This window comes from Tripterygium wilfordii, chromosome 9 (genome assembly GCF_013401445.1).
Source record: "Tripterygium wilfordii isolate XIE 37 chromosome 9, ASM1340144v1, whole genome shotgun sequence".
Classification (NCBI taxonomy): domain Eukaryota; kingdom Viridiplantae; phylum Streptophyta; class Magnoliopsida; order Celastrales; family Celastraceae; genus Tripterygium; species Tripterygium wilfordii.
In genome coordinates, this window is record NC_052240.1 from 13,966,251 (window position 1) to 13,985,590 (window position 19,340).

The 19,340-nt window shown below is 37.3% G+C and overlaps 2 protein-coding genes across 2 annotated transcripts; both read left to right on the forward strand.

The window, feature by feature from the left end:
* The first annotated feature begins 829 nt into the window (after positions 1-829).
* LOC120005320 (indole-3-pyruvate monooxygenase YUCCA6-like) lies at positions 830-4,233 on the forward strand. Its single transcript, XM_038854898.1, has 4 exons — positions 830-1,874; positions 2,766-3,014; positions 3,248-3,370; positions 3,507-4,233. Exons 1-4 carry the CDS (start codon positions 1,185-1,187, stop codon positions 3,711-3,713), a joined length of 1,269 nt encoding a protein of 422 aa, XP_038710826.1. The 5' UTR covers positions 830-1,184; the 3' UTR covers positions 3,714-4,233.
* Positions 4,234-12,009: 7,776 nt separating this feature from the next.
* On the forward strand, positions 12,010-19,021 carry LOC120005553 (beta-adaptin-like protein A). The gene is made up of 11 exons (XM_038855250.1): positions 12,010-12,224; positions 12,778-13,294; positions 14,089-14,213; positions 14,703-14,901; positions 15,327-15,555; positions 15,645-15,811; positions 15,982-16,191; positions 16,795-16,905; positions 17,025-17,201; positions 17,565-18,020; positions 18,444-19,021. Exons 1-11 carry the CDS (start codon positions 12,172-12,174, stop codon positions 18,729-18,731), a joined length of 2,532 nt encoding a protein of 843 aa, XP_038711178.1. The 5' UTR covers positions 12,010-12,171; the 3' UTR covers positions 18,732-19,021.
* The last annotated feature ends 319 nt before the right edge of the window (positions 19,022-19,340 follow it).

A 19,340-nucleotide genomic window follows, 5' to 3' on the forward strand; every position in this document is an offset into this window, starting at 1 on the left:
CTATGCTTATTTTGTGCTAATTTAAATTCCAATGATAAGACTTGTGTTGACATTTCTAAAGTACAAGAGAGTATATGTAGTGTGTATATATATATACATTGATCACTTACTTATATCTATCCGTGTAATTTGAATTTAAATTTAAAATGATTGACTATTTGACTTATTCAAATAGTAGCGAAAGATCTAATTCAGTACATCCCAACCGGAAATCTTGAGGAGACAAAGTAACTTTGAAAAAACTGTTAAACTACATTGCACGTGCAATGTGCATGGAAGTCTCACTTTGATTTTTCACTTTATTGAATAACGTGACCGAGTTTCCCTTCATTAATAACCTAAGGCCCAAAATTGGTCCGGCCCAACCCATCAACAACCATAGCCTTTTTTTTTTTTAATCCTGAAAAGGATCTTCTTTTACTAATCGAAATACCCAACAAGATTTCATTTAATCGCTCATCTGACACCTATAGTGACGTAATTAATTAATGGGGTGTGTGTTTATACTTTATATATAGATAAATAGCTCATGTATATATGTATATGTGCTACGATAATGATAGACATCCCAACATATATGGTATTTCAATTATCTCGACTGTTGACTTGCATCATGTGGAGCCCATAAATTCACTCAAACTTATCAGTTGAGATAACTGTGATACTAACTACTGACGCCTTTATCATTTTTGTATGTGCTATGGTTATTGTCCCCACTTGAATTACTACTAGTCTTCCTCACTTGTAATTAAGTAGTTCCATTCATCTAAATTCTTTTATAATTATGAACAAAAGGAATATAATCATATATATATGTAGACATATCACCATCTATCTCTCCCTCTCTCTATCAATTGTTGAATGCTGATCTAGCCCCGCAGTTCTTGCTCATCTTCTCCTCTAGCTTTATCCTCCATTCAAACCAACACAAAACACACATCGACAATTCAAAGAGAAAACTCATTCTCTTAATCCACTCCAACATTTCCGGATTCAATCTCCTCTCTGTTTTGGATAAGATTAGAGTGAAAATCTCTCACAAAATCTCTACGTGCCAGGAAACCAACGTCAGGTTTTTTTATAGTCTTCACTCCTTCAGGCATAGTGGGCAGGTTTTTTGGTACACCCGAATCAACAGTGTTTCGAAAAAGGTATTAGCAAGGGAAATACTGGTTGATCTGTATATGGACAATCGGAAGGAAATAGAAGGAAAGCAAGCTCATGATCCTATGTTCAACAGCAAGAAGCCCTCTTCACGTTGTTTATATGTTCGGGGGCCGGTGATCGTGGGGGCGGGGCCGTCGGGGCTGGCCGTGGCGGCGTGTTTGAAAGAAAAAGGTGTGCCAAGTGTAGTACTAGAGAGATCTAATTGCATAGCATCTTTGTGGCAGCTGAAGACGTACGATCGACTTCACCTTCACTTGCCTAAGCAATTTTGTGAGCTTCCTCTCATGGGGTTCCCTAATGATTTCCCAACATACCCTACAAAGGAACAATTCATTAATTACTTACAAGATTATGCTACAAGATTTGATATTAGGCCAACGTTCAATGTGACCGTGTCCAGTGCGGAATTCGATAGGACGCTGGGGCTCTGGCGCGTGAGGAGTGTGGGGGTAAAAGGGGAGGAGGAACTCGAGTACTTGTGCCGATGGTTGGTGGTGGCGACGGGGGAGAATGCGGAGGCGGTGGTGCCGGAGATTGAGGGAATGAAGGAGTTTGGAGGGGATATAAAGCACACAAGTTTGTATAAAAATGGAAAAGAGTTTAGAGGGAAAAAGGTTTTGGTTGTTGGTTGTGGGAATTCAGGAATGGAGGTTTGCTTGGATCTTTGCAATCATAATGCTAGTCCTTCGCTTGTGGTTAGAGATACGGTAAGAACTAAGAACTTCTCTCTCTCTCTCTCTCTCTCTCTCTCTCTAACTAGTCTCTCACTAGTACACACACAATTAAAGTCCTTTTTAATTCTATTTTTTGGTCTGGTTTGATGATGGAAAAAGGTAGTTTTGATTGAAAAATGACAAACCATGTTCATGGGTTTTATGTTTTTCTCCAAAATTCAGTTTTTTTTAGGGTTTTTCTTTTATTTTTTCAAGTATTTTCCAATGCCTGAAATTGTGGAGTACTGATATGTTTGGAACTTGTTTTCTTTCTTTTGTTGTTCTTTTTTTAGTTCTTTTCTCATAATTGAATCAATTTGACATGAAGGCACCTTTTTTTTTAATATTGTTTTTCTTTCTTTGTTTGTTCTCCATTGTCAGTTGATGAGATTTCTAACACAAAATACTGTAAAATAGGCCCATATTATACTTTTACACATAAAAAGTAAAAGTTGCATACTTTGATAAACAATAGTGTTGAGATTCATTACTTAATTTGTGCAATATTGTTTTGTTCAGGAATAATGATGAAAATAATTTTGTTCTTCCACTTTCTTGGGATCCCCCAAGCATGCATATATATAATATATAATATACATATACATACATACATATATACATATATAATTATTATATTTACCTATGCATGTATAAACTTTTTATTCCTGGGTTTCAATCAAGTTTCACTGTAAAGAGCTTCTTCTATTCTAGCAAAGCATGTGTAGCAGTAGTGGCATGCCTGGAACCAATTAGTGTCATACATAAAGACCAACTTGAGCCTCCTTTAGAGGGGTCTCTCTCTCTCTCTCTAGCCCCTTTTGAGTTTTTTTTTAGTTGCTCTGTGTAAATTCAAAAATTAACTTTATTTATTTTTTGATGATTAAGGTGCACGTCCTACCACGAGAGATGCTAGGAAAATCAACTTTCTGGCTGTCCATGTGGTTGCTAAAGTGGCTCCCCATGAGACTTGTCGATGGGTTCCTGCTGATAGTGTCATGGCTCATACTCGGTGACACGGCTCGCTTTGGATTGGACCGACCTCGCTTGGGTCCCCTTACTCTAAAAAACTTGTCCGGAAAGACCCCTGTTTTAGATGTCGGTACACTTGCCAAGATCAAATCTGGAGACGTCAAGGTAGAACAACATATACCATTCATCACTTCTGATAGGAATATCAACTGTTAGTATCCCAATTGTTCTGCTGAATTGTATGAATAGAATTGTGCGTTCAACTCAACAATTGTGATAACTGAGATACCAAATTGTTGATATCTTTTATCATTTTCGACCATCAAATTATTCACTTTTCAAATTCACATATTGTAGGATTTAGCCCTAAACTTATGTTACTCTATCTTTATATGTAGATATGTCCAGGGGTTAAGCGATTAAAACATCAGGCAGTGGAGTTCGTTGATGGGAGAAGAGAGAATTTTCATGCCATTATCTTGGCGACAGGTTACAAAAGCAATGTACCATATTGGCTAAAGGTGGGCACTTTCTTTTTGATATTTGTTAAGGATATCTTCTTCTTCTTCTTTTTTAAAAGAAGAAATCAAGTGCTAGCTTCCTTTAAGTGATTTGAGAAAAAGAGCTTGATTTGTGCATTATGGGCTATGATCACAGGAAAAAGAGATGTTCTCGGAGCGAGATGGGTTGCCAAGGAAGCCATTTCCTCATGGTTGGAAAGGGGAGTATGGGCTGTACGCGGTGGGGTTCACTAAACGTGGACTGTTAGGTGCATCCATGGACGCTAAGCGAATAGCGCAAGACGTCGAACGCTGTTGGCAACCTGCGGCAAAGCATCCTATGTTGCCCCAAACTTCACTGTGACTAGAGCTACTAGTTCAATTATATATTCATGATCATTGATTCTTTTTAATTTCATTCTAGCTAGCTTGATGAGTTAGATCGATCGAGAGAGAGAGAGACTAATTAGGATCATTGGAGGGTTTTGATAATAACCAAACTTGTTGGTGCTCCTCCAATTGATCATGAAAGACAAGAAGGGGGAGAGTAGTAATATCAGAGAACCCTCCTTTCTATTGACACCAATAACTACTTAGCTAATTAAGCTGACTATGTCTTGGGGGGCTGGCTGTGTTTTGGGTGATGCGCAAGGGGATCTCACCAGTAGCTATTTGTACATGTTGTATATTACTTACTTGTAGTGATTTTTTTTGCAGTGAAGGTCTAAACACCATGAGAGAGGGAAGAGGAAGTGTTTGATATTTGGATTTTATAAAAAGTGAGAGTGATTGTGTTTGATCCAATTTTAGGGTTTTTTTGGTTGGAGGGTTGTGTTTCAAATCTTTCAATTCTAATCAATGAAATTCTTACAGATTTTTTTATTAATTAATTAGTCCCACTTGTGTTTGTATACAAACTTTGCCATCAAAATGATTTCATTGCGAAGGACCACCACCAGTCCACCACCTCTCTTTTTTCATTCAGAAGGGGTTAATATGTGCAGAAATCTAATCAATTGCTTTATTAATTGATGCGAAAATCTGACATTCAAAATGACTTGACAATATGCTTCAATATAAGGGTGCAAATTTTGGATCGGGAGCTCTACAATTCGTTGAGAATATGAAAATTTACAATCTTAATCATATGATTTGGAAGGTGTGTCACGTTACATCATGCTTTTGTTTTTTCATTTTAAATTTGTCTGACTTTTCATCGGATGCAGACGCGAATTGTAGACTCTTGAAGAATAAGAATTGTAGAGTCCCAAATCCGCAAAATTTTGTGCTAGGCGAGTGTCAAGAGTTGTGTGTGGGTTTAATGTTTATGGCTCGCTTTCATTCACTCATTCAATTCAATTGGCAAAAAGAGCTTCCAATGTTTGACCTTTTAACCAAGCAATTAGTGGGCTTTTGAGGGACCAACTTGGTAACTTGAAATAGCCAAACAGACGTGACAGAAAAGCACACACTAGTTAAACATAATCATAATGCTAAGATTCACGTGTACCCATTTGTGTTCTTCACCTGAAAAAGTCTGATTTCTCTTCGTCACTTTTTAGTTAATGAGACCAAAAAATGAACTGGAAAAAAAAAAAAAAAGAAGAAAAAGAAAACTGTCCAATATTGCATGATGAAAGTCATATATTCCAGGTTTTAGCTAGCTAGACATGATAGTTTGCAACAACTTGAAAAATGAATGCCCCACAAAAAATATTACTATGGTGTGCTTTGGTCTATGTCACTAGATTTTGGAATTAGATTCTGAATATTTGGACCTCTCACTCACTATAAATGGATCTTGACTCTCGAGAATGTAGGGATCAATTTCATTTTTATTATCTTAATGGGAGGATTTGAGATTCCGTAATTCTCTTGAAATTGTAGAGTCTGAAAGTATCATCGAATAATACATAAAATTTCAATATCAAGATCCAATGATCGTTATTGTGAATATGCAAATATGCTTTACATCAAGTGTCTAACACTTGGGTACGTACAGACGTACAATTGGATGGAATTTCAGAGTCTGAACTTCCAAAGAAATTTGGGAGCTCTTGGATCCCTAAGGCTAATAGGAAGTACTTATTTCCCAACCAATTCTGCCAACGCTAATTAGTGATTTATTTGACACTTATGTTAAACACTTAAAAGGGTTGGATACAAAAGGGGTAGATATAATAACTCCATATAAATGTATAGATACCTTTAATCTCTCTACTCTACATTCGCACTGCATTATCAAAATTGAATTTAAATATTCCCTAACTTGAAACAATTATTTTCCAAGCAGCTCAATCAATCATACTACTAGTACGTACCCACATGTGCTCAATCATTGTCTTACACCCATATTACATCACTTACCATACTCGAACACACAAATTTTGAAAAAGTGTAAACCTAAAGCTAGCTGATAGAGATATATCACCATTTCTATATATGTAGATATATATATATATAATTAAAATCTCCTTCTGCTATATATATAAGTTCATTTGCATGCATGTGCATATATATATATATATATATATATATATATATTTATATACACATACATAAATGTATGTATATATATAGAGAGAGAGAGCATGACAATTGACAAGACATAATTAGAAGGAGAGAGGGTTAGCTAGGGGCTTTAAAGATCGTAGGTGGTGGAGTTTATTCCGACCGCAATAGAATTGATGAATCTTTGGACCTCTTGAGGAGAATAATAAGGACATTACATTACACCTACAAATGATGAGTGTATGACTGTGTGAGAGAGAAATATCAACATCATAAGGTTTTATTCTCCTGCAATTCCCTATTAAAAGCCAAAGCAAAGATCGCCAGCTTACGACTAGCCTAGCCTAGCCAATAGTCATGTATATATGTATGGCCCATCAAATCCTCCCAAATGACCCTCCTTTTTGGGCCCACCTTGTTGGGCCCTTCATTGGGCTTTTATTACCATCAACTGTCTTTTCTCTTCCCCTTTTTATTATAATTTTTTTAAAATTTTATCTTCTCAAAATCCAAAAAGGTAGGGAGAAAAAATCCCAACAAACTCTCATTTCCCAAAATTAATAATTATTTTTTTGAATATTTGGTGAAGCATCAAATATACAAAGATCCTCCCAAAGATTGGAGTAGTGGAACATTGAAAGGTGGCATACTGGCATTTATGCTTTTTGACAGCAAAGTTTTGATGAGAATGTTATATTGTTGGATACAAAAATTTCTAATTTTGGGCAAATCCAACTATTTATTGGCTTATTAATTGGTTATTAGGACAAACAACTTTCAGCTAGATTTGGTCTTTTCCACCTAATGTGAGCCCTAAACTATCCCTTCAAATCCAATAAAAAGATTTTGTTGCAAGTCCAAAACCTACACAATTCCCTCCTTAATCAAGGGAAAGTTGTCTTAAACATTTAACATTTTTGACCCCTAAAGATGTACTTGGATATTTCTTATTTTGTAGCCAAAATTGACAGCTAGTACCCACGTCAACTACAAAAAAAATAAAAGAAAAACTAATGGCGAATTGACTGAGGATGAAGTTTTTACTTAAGGTGGGGCTTGATTCTTAATTTTATTCATCAGATGAATATATTGTTCAATTTTTGTTTTGAATTAGGTAAAGAGTTTAGTAAAGGAAAACGTAATGGACAAGAAGGGATAAATAGGAAAAAAAGAGAGAGAGGTTAGTGTTAGGTTAAGTAAGTTGGACTAATCTAGAAGACATGTTATTTGGTAGGATAACACCCTATTAATTAAAAGAAACATCTTAAACCCTTTTTGGGTATGCACTAGGTAAGTTCGTAGGCCTACACAATAGTCTCAAGCTACGCATGTTAGACAAACCCATGATAATCTCATGTGCGGTGCGGATTTAATAGAAATTGAACTCATGACCTCTAAAAAGTTAACACTAAGCTCCCTCCTAAACAATTAGGCTAGGAATTGATTAATAAGAAGCATCTTAATTTGTTTACAAGTATTTGGACTTTGTAATCGTAGAACAACCATATATATATATATAGTGGTCCTAGCTAGTAATTACTAATTAGATGGCATGTATCATCCACCACAAGAGCAAGATAGACGTTTCTTGGGACTTTATAGGTACACATGGCGCACATGGTGCAGCTATCATGACCATCCATTCAATTTGATGGTTTTTTTTTTCCTCTTCTAATTATTGTAAATGTAAGTGGTCCAAATTGATATTGATTATTCTAACCGTTTGATTGCTACTTTCCTTTCTCAATATTTGTGTTTCGAGCCTACCCACACAAAATTTCTTATTGAAAAAAATATGAGTGATATGTGTTTGATAAGCAAATGGATTCGAACCCAACTTATAAATTTAACGTAGAGATAACGGTGCGACAGTAAATAAGAATAAAAGAATTTATATAAGAGAGAATGAACAAACGAGAAAGTCCTAAATAGATATAGCCGAAAAATAATAAGAAATGATATAAAGTTAATAGGAATGAATGAATGAAGAAAATGAATATCTGTGGTGGACTTTTATTGATAGTTCTCATAAATTCATGTACCTGACATTAAATTTTTGGGATAAAGACTTTGATAATGATGAGAGTGAGATTGAGCCTAAATCTATTTGTGAAATATTTCATTTGGGTTTACCCAAGGCCTAATTGTTCTAACAACATGGAGCATTTACAGGCTTTGATAAAATTGAGTGGGGTAAATTTTATCAATTAGTCGAAAACCTTATCATTGGGATTTGGGGGCATTATTCTCTGCAATGTTCGTCAATTTGAATATGACAATAATAGTAAGAGATCATGATCTGTCAATCATTTTACTTCAACATGAGCTGTAAAACCTCTGGTTCCGGAATCATTCTGAGAACTCAATTTGGAAATCCAATTGTTGGGTGGGTAACACGTGTACGGTAGAGAAACATCAGGGGTTTGATTGGACGGTCGGAATTTTCTGGACTCTTTGAGGAAGCCCAAGTGAAGTTTGGGCCTATCTATTGGGCTATTTAAAGAGTTTATCCAATCAATATTTGGGCCTCTCATCTTGCGCAGATGCTCAACTGAAGCTGCGGGATGGTCTTCGAACCGTGCTGGGGGTGGGCCCCATTATTGATGAAAGAAAGAAAAGTACAGTGTCCATGGTGGAGCCCGGCCCCCACAAACTCCCCACGCATGGGAGACCTTTGTTACGTGTGTGAAAATGCCAATACATATGCAAGCGCAAGCGCATGCATAAGCTTATTGAGATTTGAGAGTGACATACCTTCGTAATCGAGAGTGATATTATACAAATTTATACTTTACATATTCGATACGTGTCTAAATTTGAACAGTGAGCCCGACATCATACAAGTTTGTTATTTTTTGTAACTGAGAACGAACAACATACAAATTTATCATCTGAAAATATAATATGGGTATAAACTTAGGTTGTCAAGCCGCATGATCAGAAGTTTCACACCTAACGATATAGTTAGTTGGGCCAAAGCCCACTGCATGGTCACAAAATTATTACTCACAATGAAATCAAACTCAAGACATTCCGATCTCATATAATTTGACCTAAAAAAATTCATCACTAGGCTATAATATAAATATAAAGTGGTTATAATGATGAGGACCCCCATTGATTAGTCTCCATCAGCAAGAGCATGACCTCTTCTTTTGTTTACTTCCATCATAGTTATAAGGTTCAATTATTCTTCTTCTATTGCTCACTCCAAGTGCATGCCTACACATTCCTCTATTGGCGAGCAGAACAAAAAGAAAAAAGTGGGCATTATCTATCTCCCGATCATCATGACTTTATCAACTTAAAGTGATACACTGATATATAGTAGTCTCCCTCATATATATTCTCTGTTTCTTTCTCTTTTTTGTGACTGTCTATCAAGAGAGACAGCCACCATAGAGACCGACAAGTTGAGGTAATTAAGCGTGTATGTATTTTCTTTAAGAAACATGGGCAAGTATATATATGTATAGCCAACATTACTCCTCTCATCTGGGTTTTGAATGGTGTAAGAACAAAAATAGTACTCAAAGCCATCTTTATTATTGCATGTGAAATGGCAAAACATGGTTAAATATAGGCCAATAATTAAACACTGGCCTGGTCTGGTCTTTCAATTGTAAGTAGGAACAAATATAGTCAAAGCAACTTTTATATAGGAACAAGGATAGTCAAATTAAGCAACTTTTTTCTATGGTCTAATTATACCTGCGTTATTACAGGTCTCATTCATCACAATCCTCCTTGAAAGTCAACAATTTTATTTTTCAAAAAGTTATTCCATGCTCTGCAAGACCAAGAGAATTGGAGCCTACCCTTTTTTATAAACAACATGCAACTCCCTCTGCATATATAACGGTCAAACTATATGTTACGGATGTGATTTTTCTGACTTTGTCCATGTTGAAATCCTACGTGGCACGAGCTCAAGGCAGAAAAACAAAAGGTGGAAAGAAATGCCTACGAATCATGAATTGGGTCGTACAGATGATCTTGAGGATCATTTGGGCTTTGTTAAGCTGGACGATCTGGCCCGTTATGAAGGACCTTAATCCATGAGGGATTATAATTGTAGGCTTCATCTTTGGTCCAAAAACTTGCCTATTAAATATTAATCAGGTCATGAACTGGCCTGGACCCTGGATCTGGATTGGTACGATTGAAGCTCAAATCTGAAATCTGAATCAATTCAAATTAGTCCATATTACAGGCCCACGGGCTTCAGCCGCATCTAACTTAAACATCCCAGCCCCCAGCAAGAGAAAAACATGGAAGAGAAAATCATGCGCTGAAAATAGAAATACCTCAATAAGGATGTAACATACAAGTTACAATTAGGATAAATAAGAATGGAAATTATGTTTATTGGAATAAAGTAGCAATAAAGATTACTTCTAGGAAGAAACAAATGTCCAAATATCATCCTGGCTCTAGCAACAGTTCCTATCATGGTAGCATTTTGGAAAATGGATCGAGAGTCTCATCTTCACAAGTGAACCAAGTGCAGAAACAGTAGCAAATGGGAGGACACAGCCACACAGGGTTAAGCACAGTCTAGCAGCATTATGGTATTCGAGTGTCTGCTTCAAAGACCATAAGTCTGTAACCATGGAGAAGCACTCTCATTGGAGCTAACTTACAGTCCATTCTTTCCATGCCATTTGGCATAACTGAGCCTACCCCTTCCTCTTTCATAAGCGAAATACTGAAAAGTTCCAATCTGACTAAGGTATTGGACAATATTTAGACAATTACACCACATTCGAATTTTAATACAACAACTAGACCACAGCAAATGCACTCTCCCAAAAACAAAGAAGGAAAAAAAAGACTTACCCATAACCTGCAGGCAAATCCACCAAGTACCAACTATCATCGACTCGGAAATGGTTAGTGCACTGTGTCTTCCATGAAAGAGGTTTAAAAGGAAAAATATATATCAAGTGAAAGTTTTATCAAGGACTGTAAAGCTGAATCAAAATTTTAAATAATTGAACAAACTACCGACTCCTAGATAGTTATCATGTTACTACTACATACAGCATTGAATTAAATCAATATTATCAATCTCGTAAGAAGTTCTTGGTTCGAAAAGATTCACCTTTGTCAAGTGATTTTTCTTCTTAAAAACTTATTCAAATATGCAGTATAAGTATCCCATGAAATTCCAAGTTCGTGCCAGCAATAAAGCTTTAAAAACACAGGTTTCCCTGTTAATGCAATTTGTAAGATTATGCCATTGAACCAAAGAATGCAAAAGTAAAATTCCCCAACCAGGTTTTTCGACGTGAGCGCAAGCTTCTTCCGCCGAACAAGAGAATTAAGCAGCGACGATTTCCCAACATTAGACCGACCCATAAGTGCAAACTCGGGCTACCCATCAGAGGGGCAATCCTCAGTCCTCACACTGCTCTTCACGAACTCAGCCTGCACAACGTGCGCGTCCCTCGCGTACTTGCTCAGCACAATATTCGAAATTTTGAACCTTTCAAGATTCTGGTGCTAAGATTGAGGTCATCGAGCGAAACGTCGGTATCCGGCGGTACAAAGAGCTTCTCGATGGAAACAGGTATGGGTTCTGTGGCCGAGAGGGTCGTTTTGGGCCTGAAGAATATTGCGGGTACGGGTCGGGTTGTCAACTTGAGTTTGTTGAGGAGAGTGTAGTTGGAGAGAGGAGGAGGCGAGCTGGTCAAAGTAGGGAAATGGAGCCTCGAAACGTTACTCAGAGCCATCCTTCTTAGGCTCTTAGCTCTGCTTCTGATAGTGAGCAACGAAGGGAAAAATCTTCTAGCTCTGGAGAGTGGAGACTGAAACGCACCGGTTTGGTATTGAGCAAAGCAAAAACCCGGGATTACTTGCTTTGATTTGCCTAGTGGACCAAGTAGGCTCAGCCCATCTTATCACATGATGTTAGGCCCAGTTATGCTACCATGAACTGGATTTGAACCCAGTTTGATGTCTAGTAAACCAAAACTCGGGGTCTTTTATGGGCTTACTTTGGGTGAGCCCAGTAGACCAGTTTTACCGTTTGGCAGGGTAACTGGATAAAACGCATCGTGTCACCCCTAGGATCTCTTCCAGATGCCACATCGAACGCACCAGTTAGATCCTGCCATCTGGCCCATCTCACTGCGAGAACACAAAGCTAGTGTCATTTACCTGTAATTTTAACGGCCCTCTAGACTCCCCGTCTCAGATTCGTTGTCACGGTCTCTTCTCGGTGGATCTGTACAGTATACTCATTTTGATCGATCGCACTGTACGGGTATCTGGTTGAACCGCAGAGTTATTCTCGGTTCCAATCGGCCATGGCTCCTCCGGCTCAGTCTCAGCGAAGTCCCTCGCCTTCTCAACCGTCCGGGTAAATTTTATTATCCTTGAAACCCTGAGCCTCGCTGTTCATTTGGTTTGAAGAAATATCTATGAAAGAAACGAAATTCGTGAACCCTGAACTCTTGAATTTTGCTCGGAAATTGTTTGTGTTGAAAGCTAAAAGCTGCAATACATGTTTTATTGTGTTCCAAACTATGAAGAATTCATGGAGTTTATCTATGATCGGAATTTCAACTTCCGTAGTTTCTGTGAATTGAACCAAATTCCTTTTACCAACATTTTGTCCGTTAAGCAGAATATCACCGATCGCAGTATCTGAAAATTTGACTGCCATTCCAAAAAAGTTTTTGGAAACAACAGTTGGGAATTAGAATGAACTTATTCGTTGTGGTCTGAGAGTTATTAGTGACTGAACTTGGACTATGCTGCTAATGCACTGAGTTTTCCCCCCTTCTGAATGTCCTTAACTATGTAAAAAGAGCATATTTTGTTCAATTCTTGATATCGTAGTTGTATTTTGCCCTCTTTGTTAAGTCTTGAAGTAAATTGCAAACATAACCCTTTTGGTTCCTTTTTATCAGCAAAAGTGAAGTCTCAGATTTGAAAACACAGCTCCGGCAGTTGGCTGGTAGCCGAGCACAGGGTGTTGATGATTCAAAGCGTGAGCTTTTCAAGAAGGTTATATCCTATATGACGATCGGCATTGATGTCTCATCTCTCTTTGGTGAGATGGTGATGTGCTCGGCAACATCAGATATTGTTTTGAAGAAGATGTGTTATCTCTATGTTGGTAATTATGCAAAGGTCAATCCTGATCTTGCTCTTTTAACAATTAATTTTCTCCAAAGAGATTGCAAGGATATGGACCCAATGATCCGAGGGCTTGCCTTGAGGAGCTTGTGTTCACTACGTGTGCCAAATCTGGTTGAGTATTTGATGGGACCATTGGGATCAGGGTTGGAGGACAATAACAGTTATGTGAGGACGGTGGCTACCATTGGAGTGCTAAAATTATATCATATATCAGCTTCAACGTGTGTTGATACAGACTTTCCAGCTACACTGAAGCATTTGATGCTTAATGATCCAGATACTCAAGTGAGGCCATCTTTTTATGCAATTTATTGTTTCTTAGGTTAGTGTGCAGGAGTGGGTTAGTTTTTTTTTTTTTTTGGCTTAGCTTGGTAACCACCTTTTCCTGTCAAGTTATATTATCTAGTTTAAGCAAGCGACAAGAAATCGATAATCTATGGCATCTGGTATATTCTTTTAGTACTTTGATATACGGATGTTCAAATAATACTCTTGTTCTGCTTTTAATGGTTGTAAAATTTAACTTGCTGAAAAAATGTAGCACCCATGCTACACGTAATATCGTCATCAAATTTTTTATTCTGCTCAACAGTTTTGAAAGATATGAAGATTTTGCTAATTTATCCAATTTGCATGGACGGACAATTAAATATGAAGATATAATTGCCCCATTGACTTTAGATCTAATTTTTTTGTTACTATAAGACTAATCTTTAAAAGTGAGATCCAACTTTTCTGAATTCTGTACTTCTACCGTTCAATATAATTTTTCAGCTTATATGTAACTTGAATTGGCACCATCAAGATTCCTGTTAAGTTCTTGATGATATCCAAATATTGCTTCTCTGACTTTGGTTCTTTTGAAACAAAACAATTTATTGGTCGGTTTTTTTTTTTTTTTTTTTTGCCTTTTTTCAGTTTTTTAAAAAAATATATGCCATTTGTGAGTGTTGATGCAGTAAGTTTAAACTTAGTTCTGTGTGTTTAACGGCTTACCAGTTGAGCATTCACATTTATTGTAGTTCCATTGGTAGAACAGTATTTCCTGTAAGTGGATCTTCATTTTATTATTTCTCCAGGTAGTTGCAAACTGTTTATCAGCACTACAAGAGATTTGGAGCGCTGAGGCAAGAACCTCTGAGGAAGCATCCAGGGAGAGAGAAGCTCTGATTAGCAAGCCAGTCATATACTACTTTTTGAATCGGTAAGTTTATCTTCTCTGGGACTGTTTGTAATGTAGAACGTCGACCACAGATGCATCAGTTAGAATGCAATTGATTAATGTGAATGACCATTCAAAAAAAAAAGTGAATGCAATAAAGAGGAATAACGGGAGACCTAAAATGACATGGATTGAAGAAAAAAAGGATTTGATCTCTAAAGATCATACAGAAAATGTTGTCCTTGATTTCAGTGAATGGAGAAATTGACCCCAGAATTTGTCAAATTAAGTAAAAAGACCCCAGAATGGAGCTACTGCGTGTAAATGATTAGTTATGTTTTAGTAAATTAACTTTGTTGAATTGTGTATGTCCAGAATGTAGACAGAAATTTTATCGTCATAGTGCTAACGCATGGCCTACTGTGTTCAGTTGCCAGCTATGTGCTTGAAAATGATAAATTAAATTTTCACTTATTAAGTACTGCTCTGAAAAAAACCCCTGTTTAGCTTTGGGCTTGTTTTTAAATGCAGGATTAAGGAATTTAGTGAATGGGGGCAGTGTCTTGTGCTTGAATTGGTTGGTAAATATGTACCCTCAGACGGCAATGAGATATTTGATATAATGAATCTCCTGGAAGATAGACTCCATCATGCAAACAGTGCTGTGGTCTTAGCCACCATCAAAGTGTTTCTGCAGTCAACCCTGTCCATGACTGATGTTCACCAGCAGGTTTTATCTGATTTTTTTTAGCTAAGAAATTTTGTATTTCCTTTTTCCCCCTCGCCTGAAGGGTGAATTCATTGCATTTTACTATTATGGTGATCTCATGTGTAATAGAAAACATTTTTGCATCCTTTCTTGATTGCTAAAGCATTATGACATATACATCACACTAGTTCATGTGTAATCTCTGCTCACGAGTATTCAAGATTCTCAAACTCACTAACAATACTTTTGCTCATCATGGTGAAGTTAAGAGAGTACAGTTCACTTGTTGTATTGGTGCAATATTCATTATACATGTTATTGAAAATTTGGAATTTTGATGTATTCCATTTTAGCATGTATCACTTGGGTTGCATCACTAATTGTTTTGTTTGTTGTTCTTTTTAAACCTTCAAAGTTCAAACTAATGAAGTTTATTTTGTTTCTAGGTATATGAACGCATTAAGTCCCCTTTGCTAACCTTAGTGAGTTCAGGAAGTCCGGAGCAATCATATGCAGTTTTAAGTCATCTGCACCTCTTGGTGATGCGTGCGCCATACGTATTTTCTTCTGACTATAAACACTTCTATTGTCAGTATAATGAGCCATCTTATGTTAAAAAATTAAAGCTTGAAATGCTTACGGCAGTGGCAAATGAGAACAACACTTATGAAATTGGTGAGCAAGTGGCATCTGAATTTCTTTTTTGGTGACTTTTAGTTACTACCATTTATTCATAAGTTGTAATATTTTGGAATCAATCTCAGTGACGGAATTATGCGAATATGCTGCAAATGTTGACATTCCCATTGCAAGAGAGTCCATTCGGGCTGTAGGAAAAATAGCACTGCAGCAGTATGACGTGAATGCAATTGTTGATAGGCTTCTTCAGTTTCTAGAGATGGAAAAGGACTATGTGACTGCTGAAGCTCTGGTAATTATATCTACTCATATCTTATCAACCTTGATATTTGGTGAATGTTGGTTCATACTTGGTCAGATGCTTTCGGTACTGCAAAACAAAATTTAATGAGAGAAAAGAGAACATGATTAAAGATTAGAGTATAGATGGCTGTATCAATTCTGTTGGCTTTGTCTGTATAGGTACTTGTAAAAGATCTGCTTAGGAAATATCCACAATGGAGTCATGATTGTATTGCAGTTGTTGGAAATATCAGCAGCAAGAATGTACAGGAACCCAAGGCCAAAGCAGCTCTTATTTGGATGTTGGGGGAATATTCTCAGGACATGCAAGATGCTCCGTATATTTTAGAGAGTTTAGTTGAGAATTGGGATGAGGAGCATTCTGCCGAGGTAACCAAGCTTTATCTTTTTATTTCCTGTCGTTTTGTTATTTATCTTTTTTGTGCACCATTTTATCTGCGCATGAGTTGCTAATTCAACTTAGGGAGCACAATATTCATTCTGTAATGAGGTTACCAAATAAGAATGTAGCAATCCAGCTTGCCTGAAAAGTTGCAACATGCAAATTATTTTAGCTAGGTTCATTTGCTTTTTTTCATGGAGCTGCTCTTGCATTTGCTAGAAGTGATATCTCTTCAAGCACGCATATGGTGCTATGAGTTGGCTTGAATGCATGGGTCAATGACATCATATTACTTATGAACACCTTTTCTCCCTCACCCTCCCCTATGCCACCACTGAAATGGGGTAAAAGCAGGATATTGTACTAAAATGTTGTTACTTTTCTTATGAATGCTGCTATCACAGAGATGAACTCAAAAATCTTTTTATGTGAAATATTAAAGGTCGAAGTTGAAGTTATCAATTCATAGATGTACATAATATGTATATGTGAGTGTGCTGGATGTGATTTTCTTGCTTGACAAAATTCTCTCAAATTCTGTCATCTATAATTCTGTCTGCTATCAAGTGATATATTACGCTATTGCGCAGGTTCGCTTACATCTTCTAACGGCAGTGATGAAGTGTTTTTTCAAGAGGCCACCTGAGACCCAAAAAGCCTTAGGAGCTGCATTAGCTGCAGGGCTTGCTGATTTTCACCAGGTGCAAACTGTTACAGCTACTATTCACTTGTATATTTTTTAGTTGATGAACTTCAAATAAATGGTTATTTCCAACTCAACTGTACTTTTTTAGATGTTGAAGCATTTAGTTGCCTGCAGGATGTTCATGATAGAGCCTTATTCTACTACAGGCTGTTGCAATACAATGTCTCTGTTGCTGAACAAGTGGTCAACCCTCCAAAGCAAGCTGTTTCTGTCTTTGCTGATACTCAAAGCAGTGAGATCAAAGACCGCATATTTGATGAATTTAACAGTTTATCAGTTGTCTACCAGAAGGTAAATAACTTAACTGGGAGACAGCAGAATATCATAAACTACTTGGGGAATTCTTATTATTGAGGAAATCGTGTCTTGTTAAGATTTTGAAAATTTTGAAGGAAGGAAGATAGACGAGATCCATATCTTATGTGGATCATTGTGGGTTTAATGAACTTCGTCTATGCATTGTCCCCTCCCTTTTCTATATGATGTCCTTTTAAGCTGGTTAAATATTCTGTAGTCCTTTGTACTTTACTGTTAAAAGAGTGAGAAATTGGGTAGATACCACATTGACACTGGTTGTTGTTTAGCTTGTCCACTATAGATGAACTTTGCTTGAAGTTAGGGTTCAAACTTACCAGTGTTTGTTTGTTCTATCAGCCGTCTTACATGTTCACTGATAAGGAACACAGGGGTCCATTTGAGTTTTCTGACGAGCTTGGAAGTTTGTCTGTTGGGGCTGAATCTGCCGACAACATGGTTCCTGTACCGAGGGTCGAGGCAAATGACAAGGATCTTCTCCTTAGTACCTCAGAGAAGGAGGAAACTAGAGGTGTTAGCAACAATGACACTGTTTATAATGCTCCTTCATATGATGGCTCATCCCCAGCTACTGCTGCATTGCAAATGCAATCATTAGTGATTTCAAACCCTGCAGTACCAGGGCATACACATCAGGCTAGCTTGGCTATAGACGATCTACTTGGTCTTGGTGTACCGGCAATAACATCTGCGCCTGCTCCTTCACCACCCACACTGAAGCTAAATCCAAAAGCCACTTTGGATCCAGGCACTTTTCAGCAAAAATGGCGAAAACTGCATATAGCTTTATCCCAGGTTTATTTGCAATCTTTAATTGGTTAGATATGTTTTATTCTATTGATCATGTTTTGCCTTCTTTTTTTAATAGAATTCATTTGATGAAGCTTACTATTTGAGATGAAATCGTTATATCTCAAGTCCTGGCTGTTTAACATATCTGGAAGTTGATGCTTGTTTCTGATCCATTTAAGAACTATACTTTTAACATAAGGACATGCTCTACCAGCCTTGCTGCTGATACCATCACCGTAGTAATAGTATCAAGGAATTGGGAATGGGAAGTAGTATAAGTATTTGAACTTTATTCGCATGACTATTTATGATCATGCTCTGCTGCAACCTTTTTATCATGCTCGGCCTTCTATGGCTTATGGAAAAATTCGTCTCAGCCTTTATATATCCCCAGATTCCTTATGGATAATGTACTGTCGATTGTAGGAATATGCACTGAGTCCGCAAGGAGCTGCCATGTTGACGACACCTCAAGCTCTCTTACGACACATGCAGGGCGATTCCATCCACTGCATTGCATCTGGCGGCCAATCACCGAACTTTAAGTTCTTTTTCTTTGCACAGAAGGTTGAAGAAGCATCCAATTTTCTTGTGGAGTGCAAGATCAACACATCATCAGGTAAAGTTCAAATGAATATTAAAGCTGATGATCAAAGCACATCCCAGGCCTTCTCAGCCTTGTCCCAGTCGGCCTTGTCCAAATTTGGTATGTAAGGATCAGCCCACATATGGTCTGCTCAGGCAGTATATGGGCATTCCTCATTTCTCTATATCTTTTTCCGTTTTTCCCCTCAATGAAAACTTCTATCTAGATAGGTTTAGTTCAGTGTATTTCTTTTAAAATTTGCCTTGTAATATTCTGCATCATTACCTGTTGATTAACACACAAAACCGGTGAACCATTGCAATTTTTTTTTTGTTGGTTGAGGAACATTTCGGGAGCTGAATGACGAACTTTGTATGAACTTGTAAATTTGATTTTGATCACATTCTATCTTCAGCTTGATGGCACAGCTCATTGTGTGAAATGGGGAAGAGGGCGGTCTGCTGTGGACTCAAGTTAGACGGTGAAAAATTACCATGTTCTAGTCTTTAAAATCAAAGTTAGACGTTCCAATCTAGTTACTAAAACTTTACAATCGTTTCAATCTTCCTTGACCTGAGAAGCATTCCCCGAAGATGATCCCATCGGTCGCTACTTTAGCAGCTATAAACCGCAAGGAATTCGGTGAGACGAGTCGTTCATTAGAAATGCAAAAAAAATTAAGTAGGAATTTATTTCTCTGAATGCACTGATCATGGTCTTTTTTATAGACTACAAAT

What these genes read in the sequence shown, in the direction of transcription:
- LOC120005320 (XM_038854898.1), top strand. Translation starts at nt 1,185, where the DNA reads ATGGACAATCGGAAGGAAATAGAAGGAAAGCAAGCTCATGATCCTATG. An exon ending in CGCTTGTGGTTAGAGATACG is followed by an intron (nt 1,875 to 2,765) that starts GTAAGAACTAAG and finishes TTGATGATTAAG; the next exon opens with GTGCACGTCCTACCACGAGA. An exon ending in TCAAATCTGGAGACGTCAAG is followed by an intron (nt 3,015 to 3,247) that starts GTAGAACAACAT and finishes CTTTATATGTAG; the next exon opens with ATATGTCCAGGGGTTAAGCG.
- LOC120005553 (XM_038855250.1), top strand. Translation starts at nt 12,172, where the DNA reads ATGGCTCCTCCGGCTCAGTCTCAGCGAAGTCCCTCGCCTTCTCAACCG. An exon ending in GAACAACACTTATGAAATTG is followed by an intron (nt 15,556 to 15,644) that starts GTGAGCAAGTGG and finishes AATCAATCTCAG; the next exon opens with TGACGGAATTATGCGAATAT. An exon ending in TGCATATAGCTTTATCCCAG is followed by an intron (nt 18,021 to 18,443) that starts GTTTATTTGCAA and finishes TGTCGATTGTAG; the next exon opens with GAATATGCACTGAGTCCGCA.